This window comes from Leptopilina heterotoma, unplaced genomic scaffold (assembly GCF_015476425.1).
Source record: "Leptopilina heterotoma isolate Lh14 unplaced genomic scaffold, ASM1547642v1 Lhet_55, whole genome shotgun sequence".
In the NCBI taxonomy this organism is placed as follows: Eukaryota; Metazoa; Arthropoda; class Insecta; order Hymenoptera; family Figitidae; genus Leptopilina; species Leptopilina heterotoma.
In genome coordinates this window covers 68,447-94,563 of record NW_025111119.1, presented here as the reverse complement: position 1 = coordinate 94,563, position 26,117 = coordinate 68,447, and the positions used below count along the sequence as shown (strand labels likewise).

The window sequence follows — 26,117 nt, the reverse complement described above, 5'->3', positions numbered from 1 at the left end:
AAAATGTGTAACGAACAATGTGTGTGTTTTTTTTAAAGATAATGGCATTGTTGTACAACGTCATTTTTACATGGTTCTTTTTCTTTTTAATACGTAAATTCTTAAATTATAAAAACATATTATAATTTTTACAATACTATAATTATAATTTATTTAATTATTATAAATTTATTATTTATAACTTATAAATCATTTATATTATAATTATAGTAGAATGTATAATTATAATACAACCAGAAATTATAAAATAAAATTCATTATAATAATATATAAACATATATGTATATATGTATAACATATATGTATATATATTTATATATAATATAGTAAACTTATATTTACATTTGCGAAAGCGTTTAAATAACATGTAATATGGCTAAATACATATTTCACTAAACAGCCAGCTTTCATTTGAAAAAGTACCAATTTTTTCTTGTTTACGGTAATATTGTAAATAAAAAAAATGGAAAATAAAGACTAAGAAAAAAATTGCACAGAGAATTATTTCCTCACTGGGACAGTAACATATTTTACTAGATATAAATTTAATTACTATTTTAATAAGTCTAATTTTGTAGGTGTGATTCTCCAGAATTTTTCAAATAGAAATAAAAATAATAATGATAATAATAATAATAATAATAATAATAATATAATAATAATAATAATAATAATAATAATTGTAATATTAATAATATTAATTTTAATCATAATGATAATTATGCTCTTAAATTGTAATAATAATTATAACTGTAATTATAACTATAATCGACTATAATCAAAATTATAATCACAGGCATAATCATAATTATAATCATAATCGCAATCATAATCATAATCGTAATCATAATTATAATCATATTCTTAATCACAATCATAGTCGCAATCATAATAATAATAATAATAATCTACTAATATTATAATTTTAATATTTTTTATAAATAATAGAAAAAATGAAAAAAAATAATAATAATAAAGAAATAGGTACAAAACTTTTTTGTAAATTTGATAATATATCATTTTTTTTTGTCTAAAATAATTATTTTAATTTATTTTTAAATCGGTACTTTTTTTTAATTATCATTGTTTTGGAAAAAAACAGACTGGTAAAAAAAAGGAAAAAAAAACCTTGATAATCGATGTTAACATCATGAATTTTAATTATTTTTTGTTTTGACTTAATTTAATTCCTATATTTAGTATTATGAAAAAAAAATTGCTTATTTAGGCGGATGTGAATTATAAATGTTTCTTCAGTCGTTTTGGAGTTTTTTTTGTTAATATTTACAAAATTCTCTTAAAAATGAAAATTGTTCTCCATGTATTTGCTTGTTTTTTTTGTTTTTTTGTTTTATAATAATTATTATTATTGCTATACTTGTATTTTATTTTCTTGCTAGTTGAGTCTCGTATTTCTTCCTTCTTTTTCAATTTCTTCACATGAAGAGAAAGTGACTGAAACAAAAATATATTTTTTGTTGATTATATTTCATTTTTGTTAAGATTATTTCAAATAATTTAATTTGTTTACTATTTTTATAAAGAAATTTTATCATAATTGTGTTTGCAAAAAAAATTGCAATTATTTGAAATAGTAGTAGATTATTTTCCAACAACATTCTTTGAAGTTTCAATTATTTTCAAAATTTTCAATTATATTTTCGAGAAATAAAATTTAATTTCAAATAAAACTCTTCGAAATTTCAATTATTTTCAATATTCTTCGAAGTTTTAAATATTTTCAACATTATCTAATACAAGTTTGTAAAATTTCAATTATTTTAAATATTTTCAAGTAAAATTCTTCGAAATTCAAATTATTTTCAAATAAAATTCTAACAAATTTCAATAAAATATTTTCAAAACTATGTAATAAAATAAAATTGACAACAATATTTTTGAATTTTCATTTATTTGCAAAATTCTCAAAATAATAATCTTAGAAATTTCGATTATTTTCAAAATTTTCAATAATATTCTGCGAAATTTTAATTATTTTCAAAAATTTTAATTAAAATTCTTCAAAATTTGAATTAATTTCAAAATTTTCAATTAAAATTCTTTCAAATTTCAATTTTTTTAATAATATTCTTAAAAGTTTCGATTATTTTCAACATTTCCAATAATATCCTTTTTAATTGTATTTTCTATGAATATTTTGAAATAAAAGTCTTGGAAATTTCAAGTATTTCAAAATTTTTTTCATATAAATCTTTAAAAAAAAACTCAAATATTTTAATACAATTTTATAAAAGTTAAATTATTTGAAAAATTTAATTAAAAATTGGAACCTTTTGAATTCAAGTTTTTTAATAATTGTTGTTTAATAATTGTTCTTTGAGAATTCAATTAATTCAAAGAAAAAAAAGAAAGTTCACCTAAAATAATTCTAAAATCCATTTGTTATCAAATCGATTCGACGAAATTTCTATTATTCGGAAATTCTTCAATTAAATGTATATTAGAAGGTAAAAACTTGATAATAGTTTCAAAAAAATTCAACTAAACTTTTTCAAAAAAAAGAAATTAATTAAAATTTAGCAAAGAATTTTATTTAAAATTTTTCTAATAATTTAATTTTGAAGAAGAATTTAATTATCTATAAAGATAATTAAAATTTGACGAAAATTTTTGTTTTAATTTTTGAAAAATATTGAAGTTCTGCGAAGAATTATATTTCTTTTGAAAATAATTGTATTTCTGCAATCATTTGTAATTTTTCCAAAATTCAATTTTTTAAGTTTTTTTTAACTAAAAATCTTCTATAAATCCATTATTTTCTAGAATTTTTAACTGAAATTCTTCTTTTAATCAATTATTTTTAATAATTTTTGAAAAAGTTCTTCAATTCTTTTTCTTCAAAAATAAATTTAAATAATTTTAAAAAAAAATCCAATTAAACTTTTTCCAAAAAAATCAATTCTACAGAATTATTAGTTAAAAGTATGAAAAATTCAGATATCTAAGGATTTTAATTTGAAAAACCTTTTCAAAATTCAATTATTTCTAAAAATTCATGCTATAATACTTTTAGTATTCAATTAATATCTAAAATTCAATTTTAACTAAATTTTTATTAGAAAATTCTACGAGAATTCAATTATTTAAATGAATTTTTATTAGAAAATTTTACGAGAATTCAATTATTTAAATACAAAAATATTTAATTCATTGAATTTTTATTAGAAAAATTCTACGAGAATTCAATTATTAAAATAGAAAAATAATTAATTTATTGAATAATTCATTGTTTCTTAATTAAAAGTTAATTCTCATAAGTTTTACTATTTCTGAAAATAATAATTGAATTCCTAATAAGAATTTTATTATTTATGAAAATAATTGAATCCCTGTAAAAAATTTTATTTTTTCTGAAAATAATTAAATGTTTGTGAAGAATTTTATTAAAATTTTTGAAGATAATTGATTTTTTAATAATAATTTTATTATTGATAAAAATAATTGAAATTTTGACGAGAATTTAAAAAAATTTTTGAATATAATTAAATTTTTGCGAAGAATTTTATTACTTTTGAAAATAATTGAATCTCTGCAATCGCATTTGTAACTGTTCCGAAGTTCATTTTTTTTAGTGTCTTTAACGAAAATTCTTCTATAAATCCATTGTTCTTAATAATTAATTAATTGTTTATTTCAAAAAATTTAACGAATTTCAGAAGAATTTGAATTAAAATTTTTCAAAAATCTAAGTTCTTTAAAATTTCTAATTAAATTCATTGAAAATTGAAATTTTGAAATATTTAAGTAAAATTATTCATTTAATAATTGTATGCTACTTCCTCAAGAATTAAGTCATTTAAAAAGAAATTATTGTCGGAAATAAAAAAAATGAAGGTTTTGTATTAGAATTCATGATAACTTTGAAAGAAATCAACTCACAAATTATCCGAGTTTCGAATTGTCGGCTCGAGTTCCCTGCCAACAGTTTCCTGATTATTCGCCGGTCCATACTCCAAATTCGCCGTCGCCGCATGCGGCAAAATACTTTCGTGATTATCCTCAGGCGCAACCAACGCAACCTGCTCATAACGTCCAATACTCGCCGGTTCAACTTCCAATTTCAATTCATCAACAAGATCTTGAATTGTTTTCGGCCTCGCTATCGTACTGCCCTTAATACTCTGTTGCTGCTGCTGTTGCTGTACAATTTTTGATTTTGTCATCGTCGCCACTGTCGTTGAACTTGTGGTCGAACTTGTCGTGGAACTTGTCGTCGTTGTCGTCGACGTTGTTGTCGTTGTCGATGTCGATGACGAAGCTGATGTTTTATTATTTCCCGCTTTGTCGCCTTTGCCACGTGTATGTGTTTGCATATGCCTCTTCATATCGCTACGCACACGAAATGGTTTACCGCAAATTGTACACGGATGTGGCTTCTCTCCCGTGTGTATTTTCCGATGATTCTGCAAATAACTACTGGCACGAAATGTTTTATTACAATATTCACAGCGATAATTCTTTTCGCCCGTGTGTATCCGCCGATGGACAATCAATGAATATTTACGGGCAAAATCCTTGCCGCAATATTCACATTGAAATTGTCGTAATTCGGAATGAATGCTCGTTGAATGATATTTTAAATCGCCCCATTGACGGAATTTTCGGCCACAATCCTCGCATTTATATGGCTTGTCGCCGCTGTGTAGACGTTTGTGCACCTGAAATTTTTAAAGAAACAAAAAATTATTATCACTCACATTACTGAAATAAATTTATAATGAAACAAAAAAGTAGAACAGAATTTTGAATTTAAATGAAATTAGTGAAAATTTACCTTCAATGCGCTTGCTGCGAAAAAACTTTTGCCGCATTCATCGCATTGATGTGGTCTTTCACCACTGTGCGATCTCATGTGATAAATTAAACTATTCTTATAATTAAAGTAACGCTTGCAATGTTTGCACGTATGATCCTCGCCTGCAAAAAAACAATAGTCATTTTAAAATTAAAAGTAAGCAAAAAGGAAATTAATACTAAATTTAAAAAAATTAAGAAACAAGAAAATTAATTCTAGATTAATAAAAATTAAGCAAAAAAAATTAATACTAAATTAACGAAAATTAAACAAAAATATTAAATAATTAAATAAAATAATATTAAACAAAATATAATAAATTATATTATTATAAACAAAATAAAGTGAAATTAGAAAAAGAAGAAACTTACGATTTTTTTGACTTCTTTTTCGTTCCTTTTTCGCCGGTGCTTTTGGAATGTTCACATTTTTCTCCGAATTGACATTATTCTTATCATTATTGACTACATTTTTTCTTGTGATATCATCTAAATTTTTCATTTGCTGATGGCTCGGCCAATTTAAGTCATTACCGCACGGTAATGGATCCTCATCTGTCTCAAAATCAATTCGTGCTCCTGTTTCTTCAACTAAAAATAACAAACAATTAGAAATTATAGCTATATTCATATTTCTTTAAATTTAATTATTGAAATAATTGAAAATTCAAAAAAAAGTCAACATTTAAGAATAAAATTCTCACCAACGCCTCGAATGCCTTCCATTAAATCTTCAGATTCACTAAATTCTTCTACAACATTTTCCTCCACAATTGGTTGAATCGTTTTAACATTACTTTTCACCTCAATTTGCTTAATACTCGTTTCTTTCTTTAACGGTTCATAATGAGTCTGAAAATTACAAAATTTTTCAAATTTTGATCATAAAAAATTGTTATTTCTAAATTGTATTATAAAATATTATCACATATTTTTTAATTATATTACAGGATCACCGCTTTTTTATTAAAACAAAACTCTCAAAAATTATTTTCAAAATTTCAATTCAATTATTTTTTAGGAATTTTAACTAAAATTCTGCTTTAATTCAATTATTTTTAATATTTCTTGAGAAAGTTCCTTAAAAATGCAATTATTTTTAAACTTTTGTTCTATAATTAGTTCAAATATTTATTAATTCAAATTTAGAGAATAAGTTTTGTGACAACATTATTGCAAAAATATTTATTAATTAATTTATTTTTCTCTATTTTATACGTGGAATTTTGTCTATTTTAAAATATAAGATTTTCCATAAAATTTAATATTAATTTTTTATTACTTTTTGTAATTTTTGTAACTTTTTCTAATTTTGTATCTGAAATAATCAAATTTTTGCTTAGAATTTTATTTTAATTTTTGAAAATAATTGAATTATTTTCAAGAATTTTATGGAAATTTTGTGAAAATTATTAAATTCTTTTAAGCAGGATTTCCAATATAAATTGTATTAAATGATTAAATTCTTATAATTGAATTCTTTCGAAAAATGTTAGTACAATTCTATTGAAAATAATTGAATTCCTGTAAAGAATTTTATTATATAATATCTATGAAAATAATTGATTTCTTGCAATTATTTTCGAAAGAATTTAATTAAAATTGTATTGAAAATAATTGAATCTCGTGCAAAGAATTTTAATAAATTTTTTGAAAATAATTGAATTGCTATAAAGAATCCTGTTTGATAATAATTTTAATTAAAAATTTAATTATAAAATTCTATTAAAACGTTTTGAAAGTATTTAAATTATTCCCTGAATTTTATTACAATTTTTTTGAAAATATTTTTATTTTTTCGAGAAATTTTATAAAAATTTTACTAAAAATAATTGAATTCAAACGAAGATATTTATTATTAATTATAAAAATAATTAAATTACGAAGAAATTTTTTATTTATGAAAATAATTAAATTCTTGTGAAGAATTTTATTATTAAAAAAAAAATTGAATTCTTGCGAAGAATTTTATTTTATGTATGAAAATAATTGAATTCTTGCACATTTTTTCGACTAATTTAATTAAAACAAAATTCTTTGCAGGAATTACATAAATTAATTTTTTAGAATTCAATTATATTGAAAAGTTTTTATTACATTTTTTGTATGAATTCTATTATTAAAAAAAACTTTTCAATATAATGAAATTCTGAAAAATTAATGTTATTAAAATTATATTGAAAATAATTGAATTCATGTTCGAAGAATTTTATTGAATCTCGTGCGAAGATTTTTGGTAAATTTTTTATAAAATTGATATAAAGAAATTTATTAAAGTAGAATAACCAGTGTTTATTTAAAAAATAACACTTTTTAATAAAAAAAAATAAAAAATTCCGTCATTTCTCAGTTTTTCAAGTTTCCTGGTTCAGCGGTCACCCTGATAATATTTGTAAGAAAAGTCGAAAATGCCGCAATTTTTGAAAATAATTCGAAAAAAGGCGTTGTTTTTTAAAATAGTTGGAAAAAAAATGAAAAAATCATAATAACCGAGGTTTGTATTAACGAAAATAGACTAAAAAAAAGAAGATAAAAATAGATGATGATAATAGAGATAAAGATAGATAGAGAAGTTAAATAAACTGAAAATACAAATACAAACCTTGAGATGTTCGAAAAACTTCAATTGATTCGAAAAGCGACATGTACACAATTGACACTTAAAATTTGGAATTTGCATTGTCTCATTAACAATTTCCGGCACTGTCAATTCGGGACTTTTGTTTATTTCCTTTTTAGTGAGACTCTTTTTACTTGGTTGCTTCAATTTTCTCGTTATTCGCTTTTTATGTGGCAACGATCGTTTTGTGTTCGACAACAATGAATTATTACTATTACTTTGCTCCTCATTATTTCCATGTGAATCATTCTCGTGCTTAAAATTATTATCCTCCTCATGCTTATATGGCGTGAGCGATGAATAAACATTATTTGTATTTGTCTCAGCAATTGGATCAACAGCATAAATATCAACTGGCTCCAATGTTTGCAACTCCACAACATCAGCGAGGCCTGAATTTGCATTTGATTGCATTTGCTTTTGATGCTGTTGTTGTTGCTGCTGTTGATGTTGTTGATGTTGCTGCTGTTGATGTTGTTGCTGCTGATGTTGAATTTGAACAGCCACTAAAGCGGCGGTGAGTCTTTGATCCTCCTGAAAATTTGGAAAATAAAAAAAAACAGGAATAAAAAATAAGCCAAGAATTTTATTAAAATTTTCGACTTGTTATAATTTTTAAAGAAAATTAAAATTTCTTCTTTTTTTCACTCACTTCGGTCATAACTGGGGGTAAAAGATCTTCAGTCTCATAATACTGGGCGGTAGTGTTATATTCTCCTGTGACATCGGCATTAATCATATCGACGACCATTCCCTCGGAAATTAATTCTCCATTTAATGTAAAAAGTGGAATTCCCTTGCCTAAGGATTCACCGTCAGTCCTGTGAATTGTTATGTACTGCGTACCCTCCACTCCCTCCAAGAGCACAGCTTGCGCCTCTTCCTCAGGAGTAACTTCCATGATTTTTTTTCTTTCTCAGTTTTTTCCCCTAATTTCTCCTCTTTTTTTTTTGTTTAATTTAAATTACACATCTGCAAGCAAAAAAAAAGGATAATTTTTAAATAATAATTTTAATTTCAATATTTTATTCATATTTTTTATATTTAAAAACGTGGAAGTATTTAATTTAATCAATTTATTCATTTGAAAATTGAAAATAACAGTTAAGTGAGACTGAATATTTTATTTAATTAACAATAAGAATCAATTTGAAAACTTCACAAGAATTTAATTATTTTCATAATTAACAAATTTCTTCTCGTGAATTCAATTATTTTTAGTAAACTTTTCCAAAAAATTTCTGGAAAGAATTAAAATATTTTCAAAAAATAGTAATAAAATTCAAAGAATAATCTTCGCAGGAATTCAATTATTTTCATAATTAACAAATTTCTTTGTATGAATTCAATTATTTTTAGTAAACTTTTCTAAAAAATTTCTCGAAAGAATTAAAATATTCTCAAAAATTGTAATAAAATTCAAGGAATAATTTAAATACTTCAAAAAATTTCTAATAGAATTTTATAATCAAATTTTTAATTAAAATTATTATCAAACCGGATTATTTTTTTAAATCTTAAAAGAAATTCCTCGTAAAAATCAATTAATTAAAAAGAATTCAATTATGTTTATAAATAATAAAATTCGTTGCAGGAATTCAATTATTTTCAATACAATTTTAATAAAATCTCTCGAAATAATTCAAATATTTTTAAAAATTTTGCTAAAATTCAGGAAAAAATTTAAATACTTCCAAAAAATTTTAATAAAAAATAAGAAAATTTCAAATAATTGAAATTAAGCAATGAGTTTTATTATTTATGAAAATAATTGAATTCCTAAAAAGGATTTTATTATTTTTATGAAAATAATTGAATCCCTGAAACAGAATTTATTATTTATGAAAATAATTGAATTATTTAGAAGATTTTTATAAAAAATTTGCAAATAATTGAATTCTTGTGAATTTTTTATTATTTTAGAAAATAATTGAATACTTGTGTAGAATTTTTTTGAAATTGTTTTTAAATGACTTTATTTGTATTTATGAAAATAATTAAATACCTATCTGTAAAAAAATTTTTAATTTATGAAAATAATTGAATTACTGCGAAGAATTTAATGCCAAATTTTAAAACATTTGATTTTATCGAAAAAATTTATGCAAATTCTATTTTACATAATGGAATTCCTATGAATTTTTTTTTTTTTTTTAAATAATTGAATGTTCGTTTAGAATATTATCAAGATTTTTTTTAATAATTGAATTCTTTTGGGAAATGTTATTAAAATAGTAGAATATTGAAAATCATTGAATTAAGAAATAATTTGAAAATAATTGAATTCTTATATAATGAATACTGTTATTTGTGAAAATTGAATTTTTTATTTATAAGAATTGAATTTTGCAATGAATTTTATTAAAATTCCTGAAAATACTTTAATGTAGTCAAAGAATTTGGCTATTTATTTATAAAAAATAATTGAAATATTGACCATTTTTTTTTAGATTTTTTGAAAATAATTGAATTTCTGCGAAGAATTTTATTAATTTTGAAAATAATTGAATTTTGCAAATGAAATTCATAAAAATTCCTGAATACAATTGAATTTCGGCGAAGAATTTTGCTATTTATAAAGATAATTGAAATAATTGAAATGTTGACGAGAATTTTTTTTTACTTTTAAAAATAATATTGAATTTCTGGAGAATTTAATAAAAATCTCTGACTTTTCCCTGATTTCCCTGCGGCTTGTGGCAACCTGTGCAATCCTGTCAAGTTTTTGAGGTTATGTTGTCAACGAATTCCGGGAAATTAAAAAAAAAAGAGAGGAGATAAAACCGGTCCCGGTAGTTAAAATTAATGTATTCGCAAATACAGAGTAATAATAAACATTCATAAATAAACAAACGTTTATAAAAAACAAATTGTTTCCGGTCGTATGAAATCTCCCAAAAATCAAATCGATCGAATATCCATTACATCGAATTTCAAAACATCGAATGCTCAATACATCGAATTTTCAAAACATCGAATGCTCAATATATCGAATTTTCAAAACGTCGATTGCTCAACACATCGAATTTTCAAAACTTCGAATGTTCATTAGATCGAATTTTTAAAACATCGAATGTTAAATTGATCGAATTTTTAAAACATCGAATGTTAAATTGATCGAATTTTCAAAACTTCGAATGCACATTACATCGAATTTTTAAAACGTCGAATGCTCATTTCATCGAATTTTCAAATCTTCGAATGTTCATTTGATCGAATTTTCAAATCTTCGAATGTTCATTTGATCGAATTTTCAAAACGTCGAATGCTCATTTCATCGAATTTTCAAAACGTCGAATGCTCATTTCATCGAATTTTTAAAACTTCGAATGTTAAATTGATCGAATTTTCAAAACTTCGAATGCTCATTTCATCGAATTTTCAAAACATCGAATGCTCATTTTATCGAATTTTCAAAACTCTGAATGCTTATTACATCGAATTTTCAAAACGTCGAATGTTAATTTTATCGAATTTTCAAAACTTCGAATGCTCATTTCATCGAATTTTCAAAACTTCGAATGCTCATTACATCGAATTTTTAAATCATCGAATGTTAATTTGATCGAATTTTCAAAACGTCGAATGCTCAGTTCATCGAATTTTTAAAACATCGAATGCTCATTTCGTCGAATTTTCAAAACTTCGAATGTTGATTTGATCGAATTTTCAAAACTTCGAATGCTTATTACATCGAATTTTCAAAACTCCGAATGCTTATTACATCGAATTTTCAAAACGTCGAATGCTCATTAGATCGAATTTTCAAAACTTCGAATGCTTATTTCATCGAATTTTCAAAACGTCGAATGCTCATTTCATCGAATTTTTAAATCATCGATTGTTAATTTGATCGAATTTTTAAAACGTCGAATGTTAATTTGATCGAATTTTCAAAACGTCGAATGCTCAGTTCATCGAATTTTTAAAACATCGAATGCTCATTAGATCGAATTTTCAAAACTTCGAATGCTTATTTTATCGAATTTTCAAAACGTCGAATGCTCATTTCGTCGAATTTCCAAAACTTCGAATGCTCATTTCATCGAATTTCCAAAACTTCGAATGCTCATTTCATCGAATTTTTAAAACATCGAATGCTTATTACATCGAATTTTAAAAACTTCGAATGCTCAATACATCGAATTTTTAAAACATCGAATGATAATTTGATCGAAATTTCAAAACGTCGAATGCTCATTACATCGAATTTTTAAAACATCGAATGCTCATTTCATCGAATTTTCAAAACGTCGAATGCTCATTAGATCGAATTTTCAAAACTTCGAATGTTCATTTGATCGAATTTTCAAATCTTCGAATGTTCATTTCATCGAATTTTCAAAACGTCGAATGCTCATTTCATCGAATTTTCAAAACTTCGAATGTTCATTAGATCGAATTTTTAAAACTTCGAATGTTAAATTGATCGAATTTTCAAAACTTCGAATGCTTATTTCATCGAATTTTCAAAACGTCGAATGCTCATTTCATCGAATTTCCAGAACTTCGAATGCTCATTTCATCGAATTTCCAAAACTTCGAATGCTTATTTCATCGAATTTTTAAAACATCGAATGTTAATTAGATCGAATTTTTAAAAAGTCGAATGTTCATGTCATCGAATTTTCAAAACTTCGAATGCTCATTTAATCGAATTTCCAAAACTTCGAATGCTCATTTCATCGAATTTTTAAATCATCGATTGTTAATTTGATCGAATTTTTAAAACGTCGAATGTTAATTTGATCGAATTTTCAAAACGTCGAATGCTCAGTTCATCGAATTTTTAAAACATCGAATGCTCATTAGATCGAATTTTCAAATCTTCGAATGTTCATTTGATCGAATTTTTAAAACGTCGAATGTTAATTTGATCGAATTTTTAAAACTTCGAATGTTCATTTTATCGAAGAGAATTTAACATCTGAGTTTACTATCTATGTAATATGTTCTTCCTAGGGAATTTTGAAAGTGCGCGAGATTTGAAATCGTTTTGGTAAGTGACAATTTTTTTTATTGAGTAAAATTTTTTTGTTTGTTTACTAATTACTTGTCAGTAAATGTTTATTTTTTTGTTATATAAGTATCACTATTATTATGATTATTTTAATTTATATTATAGTTTTTATTATAAGGTAATTAAATTAAATTGTGGTTATCTATTACAATCATAGATGGCTCTAGTAATATGAATATGTGTTTTACAAATTTTTATAAATATTAATCTGTTTATAGTATAATTATTAATATTGTTATTCTTATTATTGTGTAATTGTGAATTTATTATGTATATTTAATGTAATATTGATTTATTTAGAAGTCAGTAAGATGATCGTTAAAAAAAAGTAGTGAATATTTCTTATTTGTCTAAATATTTCGCTTCTAAATGAAGAGTTCAAGTTTCTTTTATCTATTTATAATGAATGATTGAATGAATGAATTAATTAATTAATTAATTAATTAATTAATGTGCATAAATTAAAATTATTTTCAAATTAAATAAAATATTGTGTATTGTTATTATTTTGTTATTTCTTTATATAGTGAATATTAAATTGCATTACTCTCTACTTTAAATAAGAAATAGATTCTATATGTAAGTAATACTTAAATTTTTATTGTAAATAAATAACAAGATTCCTACAGAAATCCGAAATTAAAATTCCATACCTTTTCCATGATTTATAGGTCAAACTTTTACGACATTCCAGTGCAATTTTAAATATAATTTCATTACTTTTGGGCTCTTCGAAAATAGTTTACTTATTGAATAGCCTCGACTCTTTGATAAAAAATTTAAAATTATCTAATATTATCAAAAATTCAAATATCCGAATTGCTTAAAATGCAACATTTTTTCCTCTTTTTTTATGGGATTTAGCTTCATTATTTTTGGGCTCTTCGAAAACAGTTTACTTATTAAATAGTCTTGACTTATTATTATTATTATTATTATTATTATTATTATTATTATTATTATTATTATTGTTATTGTTATTATAAATTCGAAATAAAATCACATTTTATATTAAACAAAATTATATTTTTATTTATAATTGTAGAACTACATACATTTTATTTTATAATCGTGAATAAATCTTTGAAACATTAAAAGTTGTTATACTTTTTTTATAAAATTTACATTACTATAAAAGTTTAGTGTGAGTGACTGAAGAAAACGGTGATTTTTAGGAATTTTTTTCAGGGAAATTATTGCATCTAATTTTTAATACAGTTTTGTACATGTATACATATTTGTATAAATAGTCAACATTTTGTAATTTTTTTCAAAGAAAAATATTCTTTTTTAATTAAGAGTTATTCGCTATATAAAAAAAAATCCAGTTTTCCCACTGCGCTGCAGTGATTGCGGCCTTCTGAGGGACTGAAATAAAAAAAACAAAAAGTTTATTTAAGTCTGTATTAAAAATTAGATGCAATAATTTCCCTGAAAAAAATTCCTAAAAATCACCGTTTTCTTCAGTCACTCACACTAAACTTTTATAGTAATGTAAATTTTATAAAAAAAGTATAACAACTTTTAATGTTTCAAAGATTTATTCACGATTATAAAATAAAATGTATGTAGTTCTACAATTATAAATAAAAATATAATTTTGTTTAATATAAAATGTGATTTTATTTCGAATTTATAATAACAATAACAATAATAATAATAATAATAATAATAATAATAATAATAATAATAATAATAATAAGTCAAGACTATTTAATAAGTAAACTGTTTTCGAAGAGCCCAAAAATAATGAAGCTAAATCCCATAAAAAAAGAGGAAAAAATGTTGCATTTTAAGCAATTCGGATATTTGAATTTTTGATAATATTAGATAATTTTAAATTTTTTATCAAAGAGTCGAGGCTATTCAATAAGTAAACTATTTTCGAAGAGCCCAAAAGTAATGAAATTATATTTAAAATTGCACTGGAATGTCGTAAAAGTTTGACCTATAAATCATGGAAAAGGTATGGAATTTTAATTTCGGATTTCTGTAGGAATCTTGTTATTTATTTACAATAAAAATTTAAGTATTACTTACATATAGAATCTATTTCTTATTTAAAGTAGAGAGTAATGCAATTTAATATTCACTATATAAAGAAATAACAAAATAATAACAATACACAATATTTTATTTAATTTGAAAATAATTTTAATTTATGCACATTAATTAATTAATTAATTAATTAATTAATTCATTCATTCAATCATTCATTATAAATAGATAAAAGAAACTTGAACTCTTCATTTAGAAGCGAAATATTTAGACAAATAAGAAATATTCACTACTTTTTTTTAACGATCATCTTACTGACTTCTAAATAAATCAATATTACATTAAATATACATAATAAATTCACAATTACACAATAATAAGAATAACAATATTAATAATTATACTATAAACAGATTAATATTTATAAAAATTTGTAAAACACATATTCATATTACTAGAGCCATCTATGATTGTAATAGATAACCACAATTTAATTTAATTACCTTATAATAAAAACTATAATATAAATTAAAATAATCATAATAATAGTGATACTTATATAACAAAAAAATAAACATTTACTGACAAGTAATTAGTAAACAAACAAAAAAATTTTACTCAATAAAAAAAATTGTCACTTACCAAAACGATTTCAAATCTCGCGCACTTTCAAAATTCCCTAGGAAGAACATATTACATAGATAGTAAACTCAGATGTTAAATTCTCTTCGATAAAATGAACATTCGAAGTTTTAAAAATTCGATCAAATTAACATTCGACGTTTTAAAAATTCGATCAAATGAACATTCGAAGATTTGAAAATTCGATCTAATGAGCATTCGATGTTTTAAAAATTCGATGAACTGAGCATTCGACGTTTTGAAAATTCGATCAAATTAACATTCGACGTTTTAAAAATTCGATCAAATTAACAATCGATGATTTAAAAATTCGATGAAATGAGCATTCGAAGTTTTGGAAATTCGATTAAATGAGCATTCGAAGTTTTGAAAATTCGATGACATGAACATTCGACTTTTTAAAAATTCGATCTAATTAACATTCGATGTTTTAAAAATTCGATGAAATAAGCATTCGAAGTTTTGGAAATTCGATGAAATGAGCATTCGAAGTTCTGGAAATTCGATGAAATGAGCATTCGACGTTTTGAAAATTCGATGAAATAAGCATTCGAAGTTTTGAAAATTCGATCAATTTAACATTCGAAGTTTTAAAAATTCGATCTAATGAACATTCGAAGTTTTGAAAATTCGATGAAATGAGCATTCGACGTTTTGAAAATTCGATGAAATGAACATTCGAAGATTTGAAAATTCGATCAAATGAACATTCGAAGTTTTGAAAATTCGATCTAATGAGCATTCGACGTTTTGAAAATTCGATGAAATGAGCATTCGATGTTTTGAAAATTCGATGTAATGAGCATTCGACGTTTTGAAATTTCGATCAAATTATCATTCGATGTTTTAAAAATTCGATGTATTGACCATTCGAAGTTTTTAAAATTCGATGTAATAAGCATTCGATGTTTTAAAAATTCGATGAAATGAGCATTCGAAGTTTTGGAAATTCGATGAAATGAGCATTCGAAGTTTTGGAAATTCGACGAAATGAGCATTCGACGTTTTGAAAATTCGATAAAATAAGCATTCGAAGTTTTGAAAATTCGATCTAATGAGCATTCGATGTTTTAAAAATTCGATGAACTGAGCATTCGACGTTTTGAAAATTCGATCAAATTAACATTCGACGTTTTAAAAATTCGATCAAATTAACAATCGATGATTTAAAAATTCGATGAAATGAGCATTCGACGTTTTGAAAATTCGATGAAATAAGCATTCGAAGTTTTGAAAATTCGATCTAATGAGCATTCGACGTTTTGAAAATTCGATGTAATAAGCATTCGGAGTTTTGAAAATTCGATGTAATAAGCATTCGAAGTTTTGAAAATTCGATCAAATCAACATTCGAAGTTTTGAAAATTCGATGAAATGAGCATTCGATGTTTTAAAAATTCGATGAACTGAGCATTCGACGTTTTGAAAATTCGATCAAATTAACATTCGATGATTTAAAAATTCGATGTAATGAGCATTCGAAGTTTTGAAAATTCGATGAAATGAGCATTCGAAGTTTTTAAAATTCGATAAAATTAACATTCGACGTTTTGAAAATTCGATGTAATAAGCATTCAGAGTTTTGAAAATTCGATAAAATGAGCATTCGATGTTTTGAAAATTCGATGAAAAGAGCATTCGAAGTTTTGAAAATTCGATCAATTTAACATTCGAAGTTTTAAAAATTCGATCTAATGAACATTCGAAGTTTCGAAAATTCGATGAAATGAGCATTCGACGTTTTGAAAATTCGATCAAATGAACATTCGAAGATTTGAAAATTCGATCAAATGAACATTCGAAGATTTGAAAATTCGATGAAATGAGCATTCGACGTTTTAAAAATTCGATGTAATGTGCATTCGAAGTTTTGAAAATTCGATCAATTTAACATTCGATGTTTTAAAAATTCGATCAATTTAACATTCGATGTTTTAAAAATTCGATCTAATGAACATTCGAAGTTTTGAAAATTCGATGTGTTGAGCAATCGACGTTTTGAAAATTCGATATATTGAGCATTCGATGTTTTGAAAATTCGATGTATTGAGCATTCGATGTTTTGAAATTCGATGTAATGGATATTCGATCGATTTGATTTTTGGGAGATTTCATACGACCGATTGTTTCGCAATAAAGAATATTTTCTTTGTTAGTTTATGTCGTGTGGGAGAAAGAGACAAAGAGAGAGAGAGAGAAAGAGAGGAAAAGATCTTATTTTGATAGAATTCAAAAAATTGAAACAGAAAAAATATTAATTAATAATTTTGAAATTTACTTACCAATTTCGGTGGTATTTAAAATTGGCGGGTTGTCACACAAAATTGACGTATACGCACACAATCACACAAACACAACAGGGAATCCAAGGTCACTCTCTTTATAAAGTGTATGTATATAACTATATACAATGAAGAGAATTTTTTTCCGATTAAAAAAGAAAAAAATTCGAGTATAAGGACCGACCTCTAGGTCGGTCCAATCTCACCTTCTGGAGAAATTTTTCAATTCTGCCGGCGAATCTGTCACGTTATCACGCGAAAACACGTAAATGTAAACAAAGCAACATAATGAAACACTGTACGACAAAATGTGACAACAGTGCTCGAACTCTGACGCCATTAGAACGGATGTACCCCTCCCTCCCACTGTCCATCCTCACGATTTTCACACTGTTCTTTTTTCCCCCGCACAATTGAACCAGTAGTACCAACACACTATTTTTATTTTCTATTTTTTGAACATAAAGTATACTTTCACTCGATTATTGAAAAAAGTATTCAAAATAGTATTTAAAATAATATTCAAAGTAGTTCCAAAGGTTCAAAGTACAAATAAAATAGTAAAGGATAAAAATAAAATCATGATTCGGCAAAAGGTTGCAATTAGCGTCTGCTTTCTGATTGGTTGAAAAAAGAGCGCGGAAATTTAAATACTATTAAAATTGAAAATTCTCTCTCTCGAAGAAATTTAAAAAAAAGTATTCTAAACTGAAATCATTTAGATAAATAAATAAAATATTTCGAATATTAATTAGCAAAATTAAATGATAATAATTTATTTTCCTTTGAATAAAAATGAGATTTCGAAAAGTAAGGAAATTTAAAAGTACGCGCGCTTTTGTTGAAAGTGCATGCGAGCCAGAAGTGACAACATTAGAAAATGAAATATCACCAGAAAATTCTCCCACTAGTTTTTTTTTCTCTAGACTCAGCAGTTTTTGACACTTTGACACACCAACCTAACCTCAAATAGCCGTCCTTCCTCAAATGTCAAAATATTCATTTCATAGTTTGATTTTTCAATAAAAAAATTTTAAAAGGAAAATAATGAATTTCAATTATTTAAACAATTCAGAAGCAGTGATAAATATTTTCAATTTTCCCCTACGTTGTTGATGTTATAATATAATGAAATTTTGACGGAAAAGCATTTTAGGAATTGAGAAAAAGACTTTTCTTTTTTTTTTTTGGTGTGTACAATAAAAGGAGAAGGAGCGATAATTTCTTTAATTAATCGGCTTACGCAAGATAGAGGTAATAAAAATCTATTTCTGCAATAATTGTTTTTTTTCACTCTTATCAAACGAATATTGTGTAATTTTCCTATTTTTTCTCTGGCTTAAAAATTTTCTTTCTCACATTTGTAATTTTCGAGAATTTGATAACTTCTCATTCTCTACTTTCTCTTTATATATTCATGAATTGAAATAATTATATTATTTAATAATTAAAACTGAATTTTAAATTGTTTCTCTTAGAGATAATTTACCTTTTTTGTACCTTGATTTTTAGTAATTATATTTCTTCCCATTGATGCGCAATAAAAAGAAGATTTAAACAGAAAATTTTTATTCATGATTTTTGAATAATTATTAAATTGTCAATAAAAATCTAATAGTGATGAGATAAATTAACTAATCAGCTAAATGGGTTAATGATGATTAATTCATTAAAATTAGCTTTATGAATATAGTAATAAGAAGATAATTAATAATGCGAATAATAATAATTTATCCACTTCCCTCGTTAAACAAACAAATAAAATAACAGTAATTAAAATTTTTCCACTTCACTCGTTAACAAATAAAATAATAATAATAATTAAAATTTTTCCACTTTCCTCGTTAAACAAAAAAAAATAATAGTAATTTTAATAATAATAATAATAATACTAATAAAAATGGTAATAATAATAATTGTAGTAATAATAACTAAAGTAATAAAGCTTAACATTTTTTTTTATTTGTAATTAAATAAAAATATTAAAAAATGAAAAATAATATTTTTAAAATTCAATAAAAATGAAAAATATTAATTTTGAAATTGTAAATATTTAAATTGAAAGAGATTTAAAAATAAAAATAGTAAAACGTCTGTTTAGTTGAAAAAAATGAAAAATTAAAAAAAATATATAAAAAATATTTTTAAAATTCAAAAAAAGTGAAAAATATTAATTTTAAATTGGAAAGAAATTGAAAAATAGAAAACAACTGTTTAGTTTTCTTTGAGACTTTTTTTTACTATAAATAAAAAAAATAATCATATCTTTAGTTCGGAAACCTTTTAATGTATAATATCTGTGACGAAAAATGAAATAATTATTTTTTTTTCATTCGTTATCAATTACTGGGAATTTATCTGAAACACAAAGGCGTAGATCGCAAATAATAATTTATTTTTGACATTAAAATTAACTATAATTTTATCAATTTATCAGTAAGCTTAAATATTTCGAAATTCAAATTTCTCGACTTATTCAATTATTTACATCATTAAAAAAAATGTGCGAAACGAAAAAATTTGATATTATTTTAGTTTCGCTTTTTTTTAATTATTATTATTTTTAATTAGTTTATTATTAAATAAGTTGAATATTGAATGAAAATTATTTAATTTCTTATCAAATAAAATGTATTAAATAGAAAGGATTAAATTTATTATCAAATGAAATATAATTATTAAATAAAGAAAATAACAAAATTTAAATTTAATCGTTCAATTAGTTAATAGTTAAATTATTTATTTCATTTATTAAATAATAATTAAATAATTTTAAGTTAATGTTAAAATTATTATAAAGCGAAAAAGGTGAAGAAAAAAATAATAATTAAAGTTTTTTCCTGAATTTAATAATTTTGAGTTTGGATTTTTTTAAATTGCAGGTTTTTCTCGAAGGGAAGAAGAAAAAGTGAATTATTCGAAGAAAGTATGTTACATCGTTAATGTAAATTTTAAAAGTAATGGCTTCGATTTGTCGTCGTTGGCGAGTATGGATTTTACCAGTGTTGACGTGTCTCTATGCCCTTATTATTGTCATTCTTGTGCCTATTTTAATTGCTAATTCCATAAAAAATGGATTCAGAAAGCAGGATCAAGGCGCATTGGTCGGTGGGGCTTTTGTTCTACTCGCATTGCCTATTGCATTTTATGAAATTATTCAACACATGATTTATTTCACACAGCCAAAATTACAGAAATATATTATTAGGTAAGAATTTTTTTTCTCGGTAATTAATTATTAATTAACATAAATAATAATAAGTAAATATTAATAAAATCAGATTCAAAAATTTCAACAACAAAAAAATCTTCCAAAAAGAGAACTCAATTATTTAAAAAAAACTCAATAAAATTCTTTGCGAGAATTCAATTATTTTCCTAACTTTAAAGAAGATAAAAAATTTCCATAAATTCTATTTGTTCCTAATCACAATTTTTAACGAAATTATAATTTTTATTTAGAAAAATTAAATGCATAGTTTCTATTTCGTAATATTTCTTCTTTTTTTGTAGAATTCTTTGGATGGTGCCAATTTATGCAGTGAATGCGGTAAGACAGAATATTTCTTTTTAAATTAATAAAGAAACTCTTTTTTTATAATAGATTTAATTTTTAATATTTTAATTTTTCTCAAATTAAAATTAAATAAATTTTCTTCTTTCCTTTTTTTTCTTTATTGAATGAAATGAAATGAAGAAATTATTTAAAAAGGGAAAATATTCTTTTTTTTAAATAATTTCTTCATTTCATTTCGGTTTTATTTTTTCACAGTGGTTGGGATTAATGTTTCCGGAAGGATGTATGTACGTCGACAGTCTCAGGGAATGCTACGAAGCCTATGTGATTTATAATTTTATGATGTACCTATTGGCCTATTTAGATTCCGATCAACAATTAGAACACCGATTAGAAATATCGCCTCAAGTGCATCATATGTTTCCCCTTTGTTGTTTACCCAATTGGCAAATGGGACATGAATTCGTTCACATGTGTAAACATGGAATTCTTCAATATACAGCCGTTCGGCCCATATCGACATTAATTTCCGTGTATGTTATTGACAATGTTTCTTCTATTTTTGGCAATTAGTAAAATTTAATTCATTTTTTTATCGAGTATTATTGAAAATTTATTTATTTATTTTCAGTATTTGCGCATTGAATGGAGTTTATGGCGAGGGAGAATTTAGAGGCGATGTTGCCTTTCCATATATGGTAGCTTTTAACAATTTTTCGCAATTCGTGGCGATGTATTGTTTAGTATTATTTTATCGTGCGAACGCAGAAGCATTGCAGCCAATGAAGCCAATTGGAAAGTTTTTATGTATAAAGGCAGTTGTATTCTTTTCCTTCTTGTGAGTATTCTTTTTAATTTTCCACTTACAATATTCTAAAAATTAACAATTTTTACTGAAACCAATTTTTTTATTCTTCAAAGAATTATTAAATTATATATGTAGTAGAATTTATCACTCGGTCGAAAATTATATATGTGAGAAAAAATCATTCTTTCCGAGTCAAATAAAATTTATTTAAATAAATAGTCAAATAAATTTATTTGACTCAGAAAGAATGATTTTTTCTCACATATATAATTATTAAATTATTTATAAAAATATTAATAGAAAGTTTTGGAGATTTTTTTTATTTTGTGATTTTAACGATAATGTTAAATTATCCGAGAAAAAAATTAATGTTTATTTAAATTTTTTCTCTTTTCAGCCAAGGAGTATTGATTGCCATACTCGTTTACTGCAATGTTATATCAAGTATATTTGACACAGACAATACTAAAGATATTAGACAAATTTCGTCCAAGTTGCAAGATTTTTTAATTTGTATAGAAATGTTTATAGCGGCAGTGGCGCATCATTATAGTTTTAGTTATAAACCTTACGTTAATTTGGCCCAGACTCAGCCCTGGTGGGACGCTTTTAGGTAAGAAACAAATTTTCAATAATATTTTCATAAAAAAAAATTCTCAAGAACTTATTTTTTTGACATATTTTAATATGAATTTTTTGCAAATTAAAATAATGAAAAATCAATCAAAATCCTTCAAAATAATTTAATTTAAAATTTTATACAATTTAAATTTTTAATGAATTTAATTATAAATTTTATACAATTTTAATTTTGAATGAATTTAATTATAAATTTTAAAGAACTTAGATTTTAGAAAAATTTAAATAATTCAAATTCTTCTCAAATTAGTTCAATTTTTTAATACGCATATATTAACTACTTATTAAAATATTGAACTTATATAAGAATTTAAATTAAAAACACTAAAAAAATTAAATTTTGGTGAAATTACAAACAATTGGAAAAATTTAATTATATTCAGAAATTTTTTAAATTCTCGTCAAAATTTCAATTATCTTTACAAATAATAAAATTCTTTGCCGAAATTCAATTATATTCAGGAATTTTTTAAAGAATACATTGCAAAATTCAATTATTTTCATAAATAATAATATTTATCATAAGAATTCAATTATTTTCGAAATTAATGAAATTCTTCGCAGAAAATCAATTATTTAAAAAAAAAAAAAAAAATTGGCAACATTTCAATTATTTTTATGAATAAATAGACAAATTCTTCGACTACATTCAACTATTTTCAGAAATTTTAATAAAATTCATTGCAAAATTCAATTCTTATAAATAAAAAATTCAATTTTCATAAATAATAGTATTCATCACAAGAATTCAATTATTTTCAAAACTAATAAAATTCACTTATTTTCAAAAATTTTATTAAAATTCATGGCAAAATTTCAATTCTTTTCAAAAATTTTTCTTAATTCAATTTAATTTAATTTCAATTCAATTTCAATCAATTTAATTTTTTTCGAAAAAATAAAATGTTTTAAAATTCAATTATTTTCATTAATTTTAAAATTCCTTTCAGGGATTTAATTATTTTCATAAATAACAATATTCATCACAAAAATTCAATTATTTTCAAACCTTTTAATAAAAGTTCTCTAAAGAATTCAATTATTTCTAAAAATCATCATAAAATTCTTCGCAGAAATTCAATTATTTTCAAAAGTTTCAAATAAATTTCATGTCAAAAATTCAATTATCATAATAAATAAAAAAAATTCCTCTTAGAAATTTAAGTACTTTAAAAAATACAAAAATTTTAGAATTAATTTAATTGTTTTTGAATTTTTTAAATAAAATTCATCGCAGAAATTCAATTATTTTCATAATTTTCTTCGCATATATTCAATTATTATTGAAAAATGTAATACAATTCTTGTCAAGAATTCAATTATCGTGATGAATATCAAAAATATTTCCAGAAATTCAATTATTTTCAAGAATAACAAAATTTTCAGCAGGAATTCAATTATTTTCTTAAATATCAATATTCATTGCAAAATTGCAATTATTTTCAAAAATTTTTTTAATTCAACAATTTGTATATCTATTATTTTCATAAAATTTCCCCAAAAGAATTAAATTATTTAAAAATGATTTTGTCAAAGTTGTACACGAATATTCAATTATTTTCTACAATATTGAAAACTTGACAGGAATTCAATTATTAAAAATAGAATTTGCATAAATTTCATCGAAAAAAAACAATTGTTTGAACCTTTTTTTTTATAAAATTCTTCGCAATAATTCAATTAATTTCATAAATAATATTACTTCTTGCAGAATTTCAATGATTTTTAATACAATTTCAATCGAATTCCTTAAAAAATGAAATTATTTAAAAAAATGTTATTAAAAATCGTCGAAAGAATTTAAATATTCAAAAATTTGTTGATAAAATTATGTATAAGAATTCAATTTAAAGAAACATTTAATTATTCAATAAATTATTTATTTTTGTATTTAAATAATGGAACTCTCGTAGAAGTTTCTAACAAAAATTGATTTACAAATGAATTTTTATTTAAAATTTTAGATAATAATTAAATATGAAAAGCCTTAACATAAATATTTAGAAATAATTGAATTTTGAAAAGGTTTTCTAATTAAAATCTTTGAAAATCTATATTTTTCATACTTTTAACAATCAATTCTGTAGAATTAATTTTTTTGATAAAGTATTTCAATTTATTTTGGAAATTATTTGAAGTTTTTATTTTCTAATATTATGTATTTAATTGAAGAATTTCCGAATAATCGAAATTTCACGTAAAATTGAATTGTAAACATTTGTTTACAATTCATTTAAAAATGAATTTTAAATTTAAATTTTAAATTAAAAGATTCTCAAAGAAGAACTTTTTCAAAAATTATTAAAAATAATTTATTTAAAGAAGAAAAAAACTAGTTAAAAATTCTAGAAAATAATAATTGAATTCAAATGATGAAAATAATTTTTAAGTTTCATAAACAATATTCTGAAAATATTAAAAAATAATTTTATCACTCGGTCATCTTTAATTTGTTGTAAAACTTGAAGAAATCGATCACACCGAGTCGAAGACTCGGAGTAATCGATATCTTCATGTTTTGTAATAATATATATTCTTGTATGTTATCAAATTTCAAAAGGTTTGAATTTAAAATTTTTAATTCCTAATGGAAAAATAATAATACGATTAAATATTTATTTAAAAATAAAGTTATTGATGTTTTCGAATAATTTTCCAATTAAATAAATTCGCAAATAAATGTATCTGAACATTTTTTTTTTGAGTATCTAATAATTTTGAGAGTAAATCAGAATATTCTTTTGGGGTCAGGAAAAAAGTTGAAATTTTCTCTGGAAATCAGGGAAAAACAAAATTAAATTTTTGTGGCAATCCTCAATTATAAAAAGTAAAAAAAATAAATAATAATAATTTTTTATTTTAAAAATTTGTATTGTAAAAGAAAATAAAACAATTTTTTCGTTCTAGGGCAATATGTGACGTATCGGACGTTCATAACGACATTAAGGAACATTTGGGAGTTGTGGGATCATCATTGAGCCGTCGAATACGAGGACGTAATGTCTATCAACAACCATGGGGAAGTGTCACCGAAAGAACGTCATTATTACCAGAGACCCAGACTTCAAAAAGTGCACCCGGTTCATCAATATCCGGTTATCATTCCGGTGAATCCGGACAAAGTTCTGGTTCAAGTGAGTGTCTCCTCGCAGGCGACGAGCCCACCACCGAACCCCAGAACAATTCAAATTCAAATTCAATTAATGCCTAGGAAAAAAAAATCCAAATTTTATTTTTATCCTCTTCTTTCTTTCTTTCTATCTTTCTTTCTTTTTTTTTCTTTTTTACTAATTCTTCCCTTTCGTCAATCAATATTTTTTTATGTATTTCTACATTTTTTTTGTAAGCAAAAAAAGAAGAAGGTTCGATGAAAAATACGAAACAATCGTATTTTGGTAAAATTGAGCTTTAAAAAAGAATTCTTTTTTTAAAAATAAATATAGGTAAACAATTACCTCTTTGAATTAGGTGCGATATTAAGAATAATGGTTGTATGTGAAAAGCAAATATTTGTATAATTTATATATTATATATAGACACATAATATAATATATATTGTAAAAAATTATTATATAACGGTAGAAAAAAGCAGAGATTATTATCAAGCCTGTGTGATAAAAAAAAAGAATAAGAAAAAAAGATGAAAATTTACCTTTAAACAATTTCAATAATAATTTGAAATGTCGAGGGCGATGTTTGAAAATTACAATATATGAAAAATGAAATGTATGTATACGCAAAATGGAAAAAAAAATTTTCTTGCGTATTTACCAAAA

General features: G+C 23.2%; 2 protein-coding genes across 3 annotated transcripts; one reads left to right on the top strand and one right to left on the bottom strand.

Moving 5' to 3' along the window:
* Positions 1-1,133: 1,133 nt before the first annotated feature.
* LOC122508630 (zinc finger protein 260-like) lies at positions 1,134-17,730 on the bottom strand. Of its 2 annotated transcripts, none has more exons than XM_043622095.1 (8): positions 17,378-17,730; positions 8,088-8,407; positions 7,418-7,969; positions 5,520-5,667; positions 5,188-5,406; positions 4,796-4,938; positions 3,901-4,679; positions 1,134-1,455 (listed from the first exon to the last, which is right to left on the bottom strand). In XM_043622095.1, the coding sequence occupies exons 2-8, from the start codon at positions 8,334-8,336 to the stop codon at positions 1,437-1,439; spliced, it is 2,109 nt and encodes a 702-aa protein (XP_043478030.1). In that variant the 5' UTR covers positions 8,337-8,407; positions 17,378-17,730; the 3' UTR covers positions 1,134-1,436. The 2 variants fall into 2 exon arrangements, with proteins under 2 accessions (XP_043478030.1, XP_043478031.1); XM_043622096.1 differs by having other exon boundaries at positions 17,584-17,730.
* A 596-nt stretch (positions 17,731-18,326) lies between these two features.
* LOC122508633 (transmembrane protein 184C) lies at positions 18,327-26,108 on the top strand. Its single transcript, XM_043622099.1, has 7 exons — positions 18,327-18,631; positions 20,260-20,585; positions 20,891-20,927; positions 21,150-21,427; positions 21,526-21,732; positions 22,100-22,315; positions 25,249-26,108. The coding sequence occupies exons 2-7, from the start codon at positions 20,338-20,340 to the stop codon at positions 25,550-25,552; spliced, it is 1,290 nt and encodes a 429-aa protein (XP_043478034.1). The 5' UTR covers positions 18,327-18,631; positions 20,260-20,337; the 3' UTR covers positions 25,553-26,108.
* The last annotated feature ends 9 nt before the right edge of the window (positions 26,109-26,117 follow it).

What these genes read in the sequence shown, in the direction of transcription:
- LOC122508630 (XM_043622095.1), bottom strand. Translation starts at nt 8,336, where the DNA reads ATGGAAGTTACTCCTGAGGAAGAGGCGCAAGCTGTGCTCTTGGAGGGA. An exon ending in AAAAAGAAGTCAAAAAAATC is followed by an intron (nt 4,939 to 5,187) that starts GTAAGTTTCTTC and finishes GTTTTTTTGCAG; the next exon opens with GCGAGGATCATACGTGCAAA. An exon ending in TCGCAGCAAGCGCATTGAAG is followed by an intron (nt 4,680 to 4,795) that starts GTAAATTTTCAC and finishes TAAAAATTTCAG; the next exon opens with GTGCACAAACGTCTACACAG.
- LOC122508633 (XM_043622099.1), top strand. Translation starts at nt 20,338, where the DNA reads ATGGCTTCGATTTGTCGTCGTTGGCGAGTATGGATTTTACCAGTGTTG. An exon ending in TTACAGAAATATATTATTAG is followed by an intron (nt 20,586 to 20,890) that starts GTAAGAATTTTT and finishes CTTTTTTTGTAG; the next exon opens with AATTCTTTGGATGGTGCCAA. An exon ending in CCCTGGTGGGACGCTTTTAG is followed by an intron (nt 22,316 to 25,248) that starts GTAAGAAACAAA and finishes TTTTCGTTCTAG; the next exon opens with GGCAATATGTGACGTATCGG.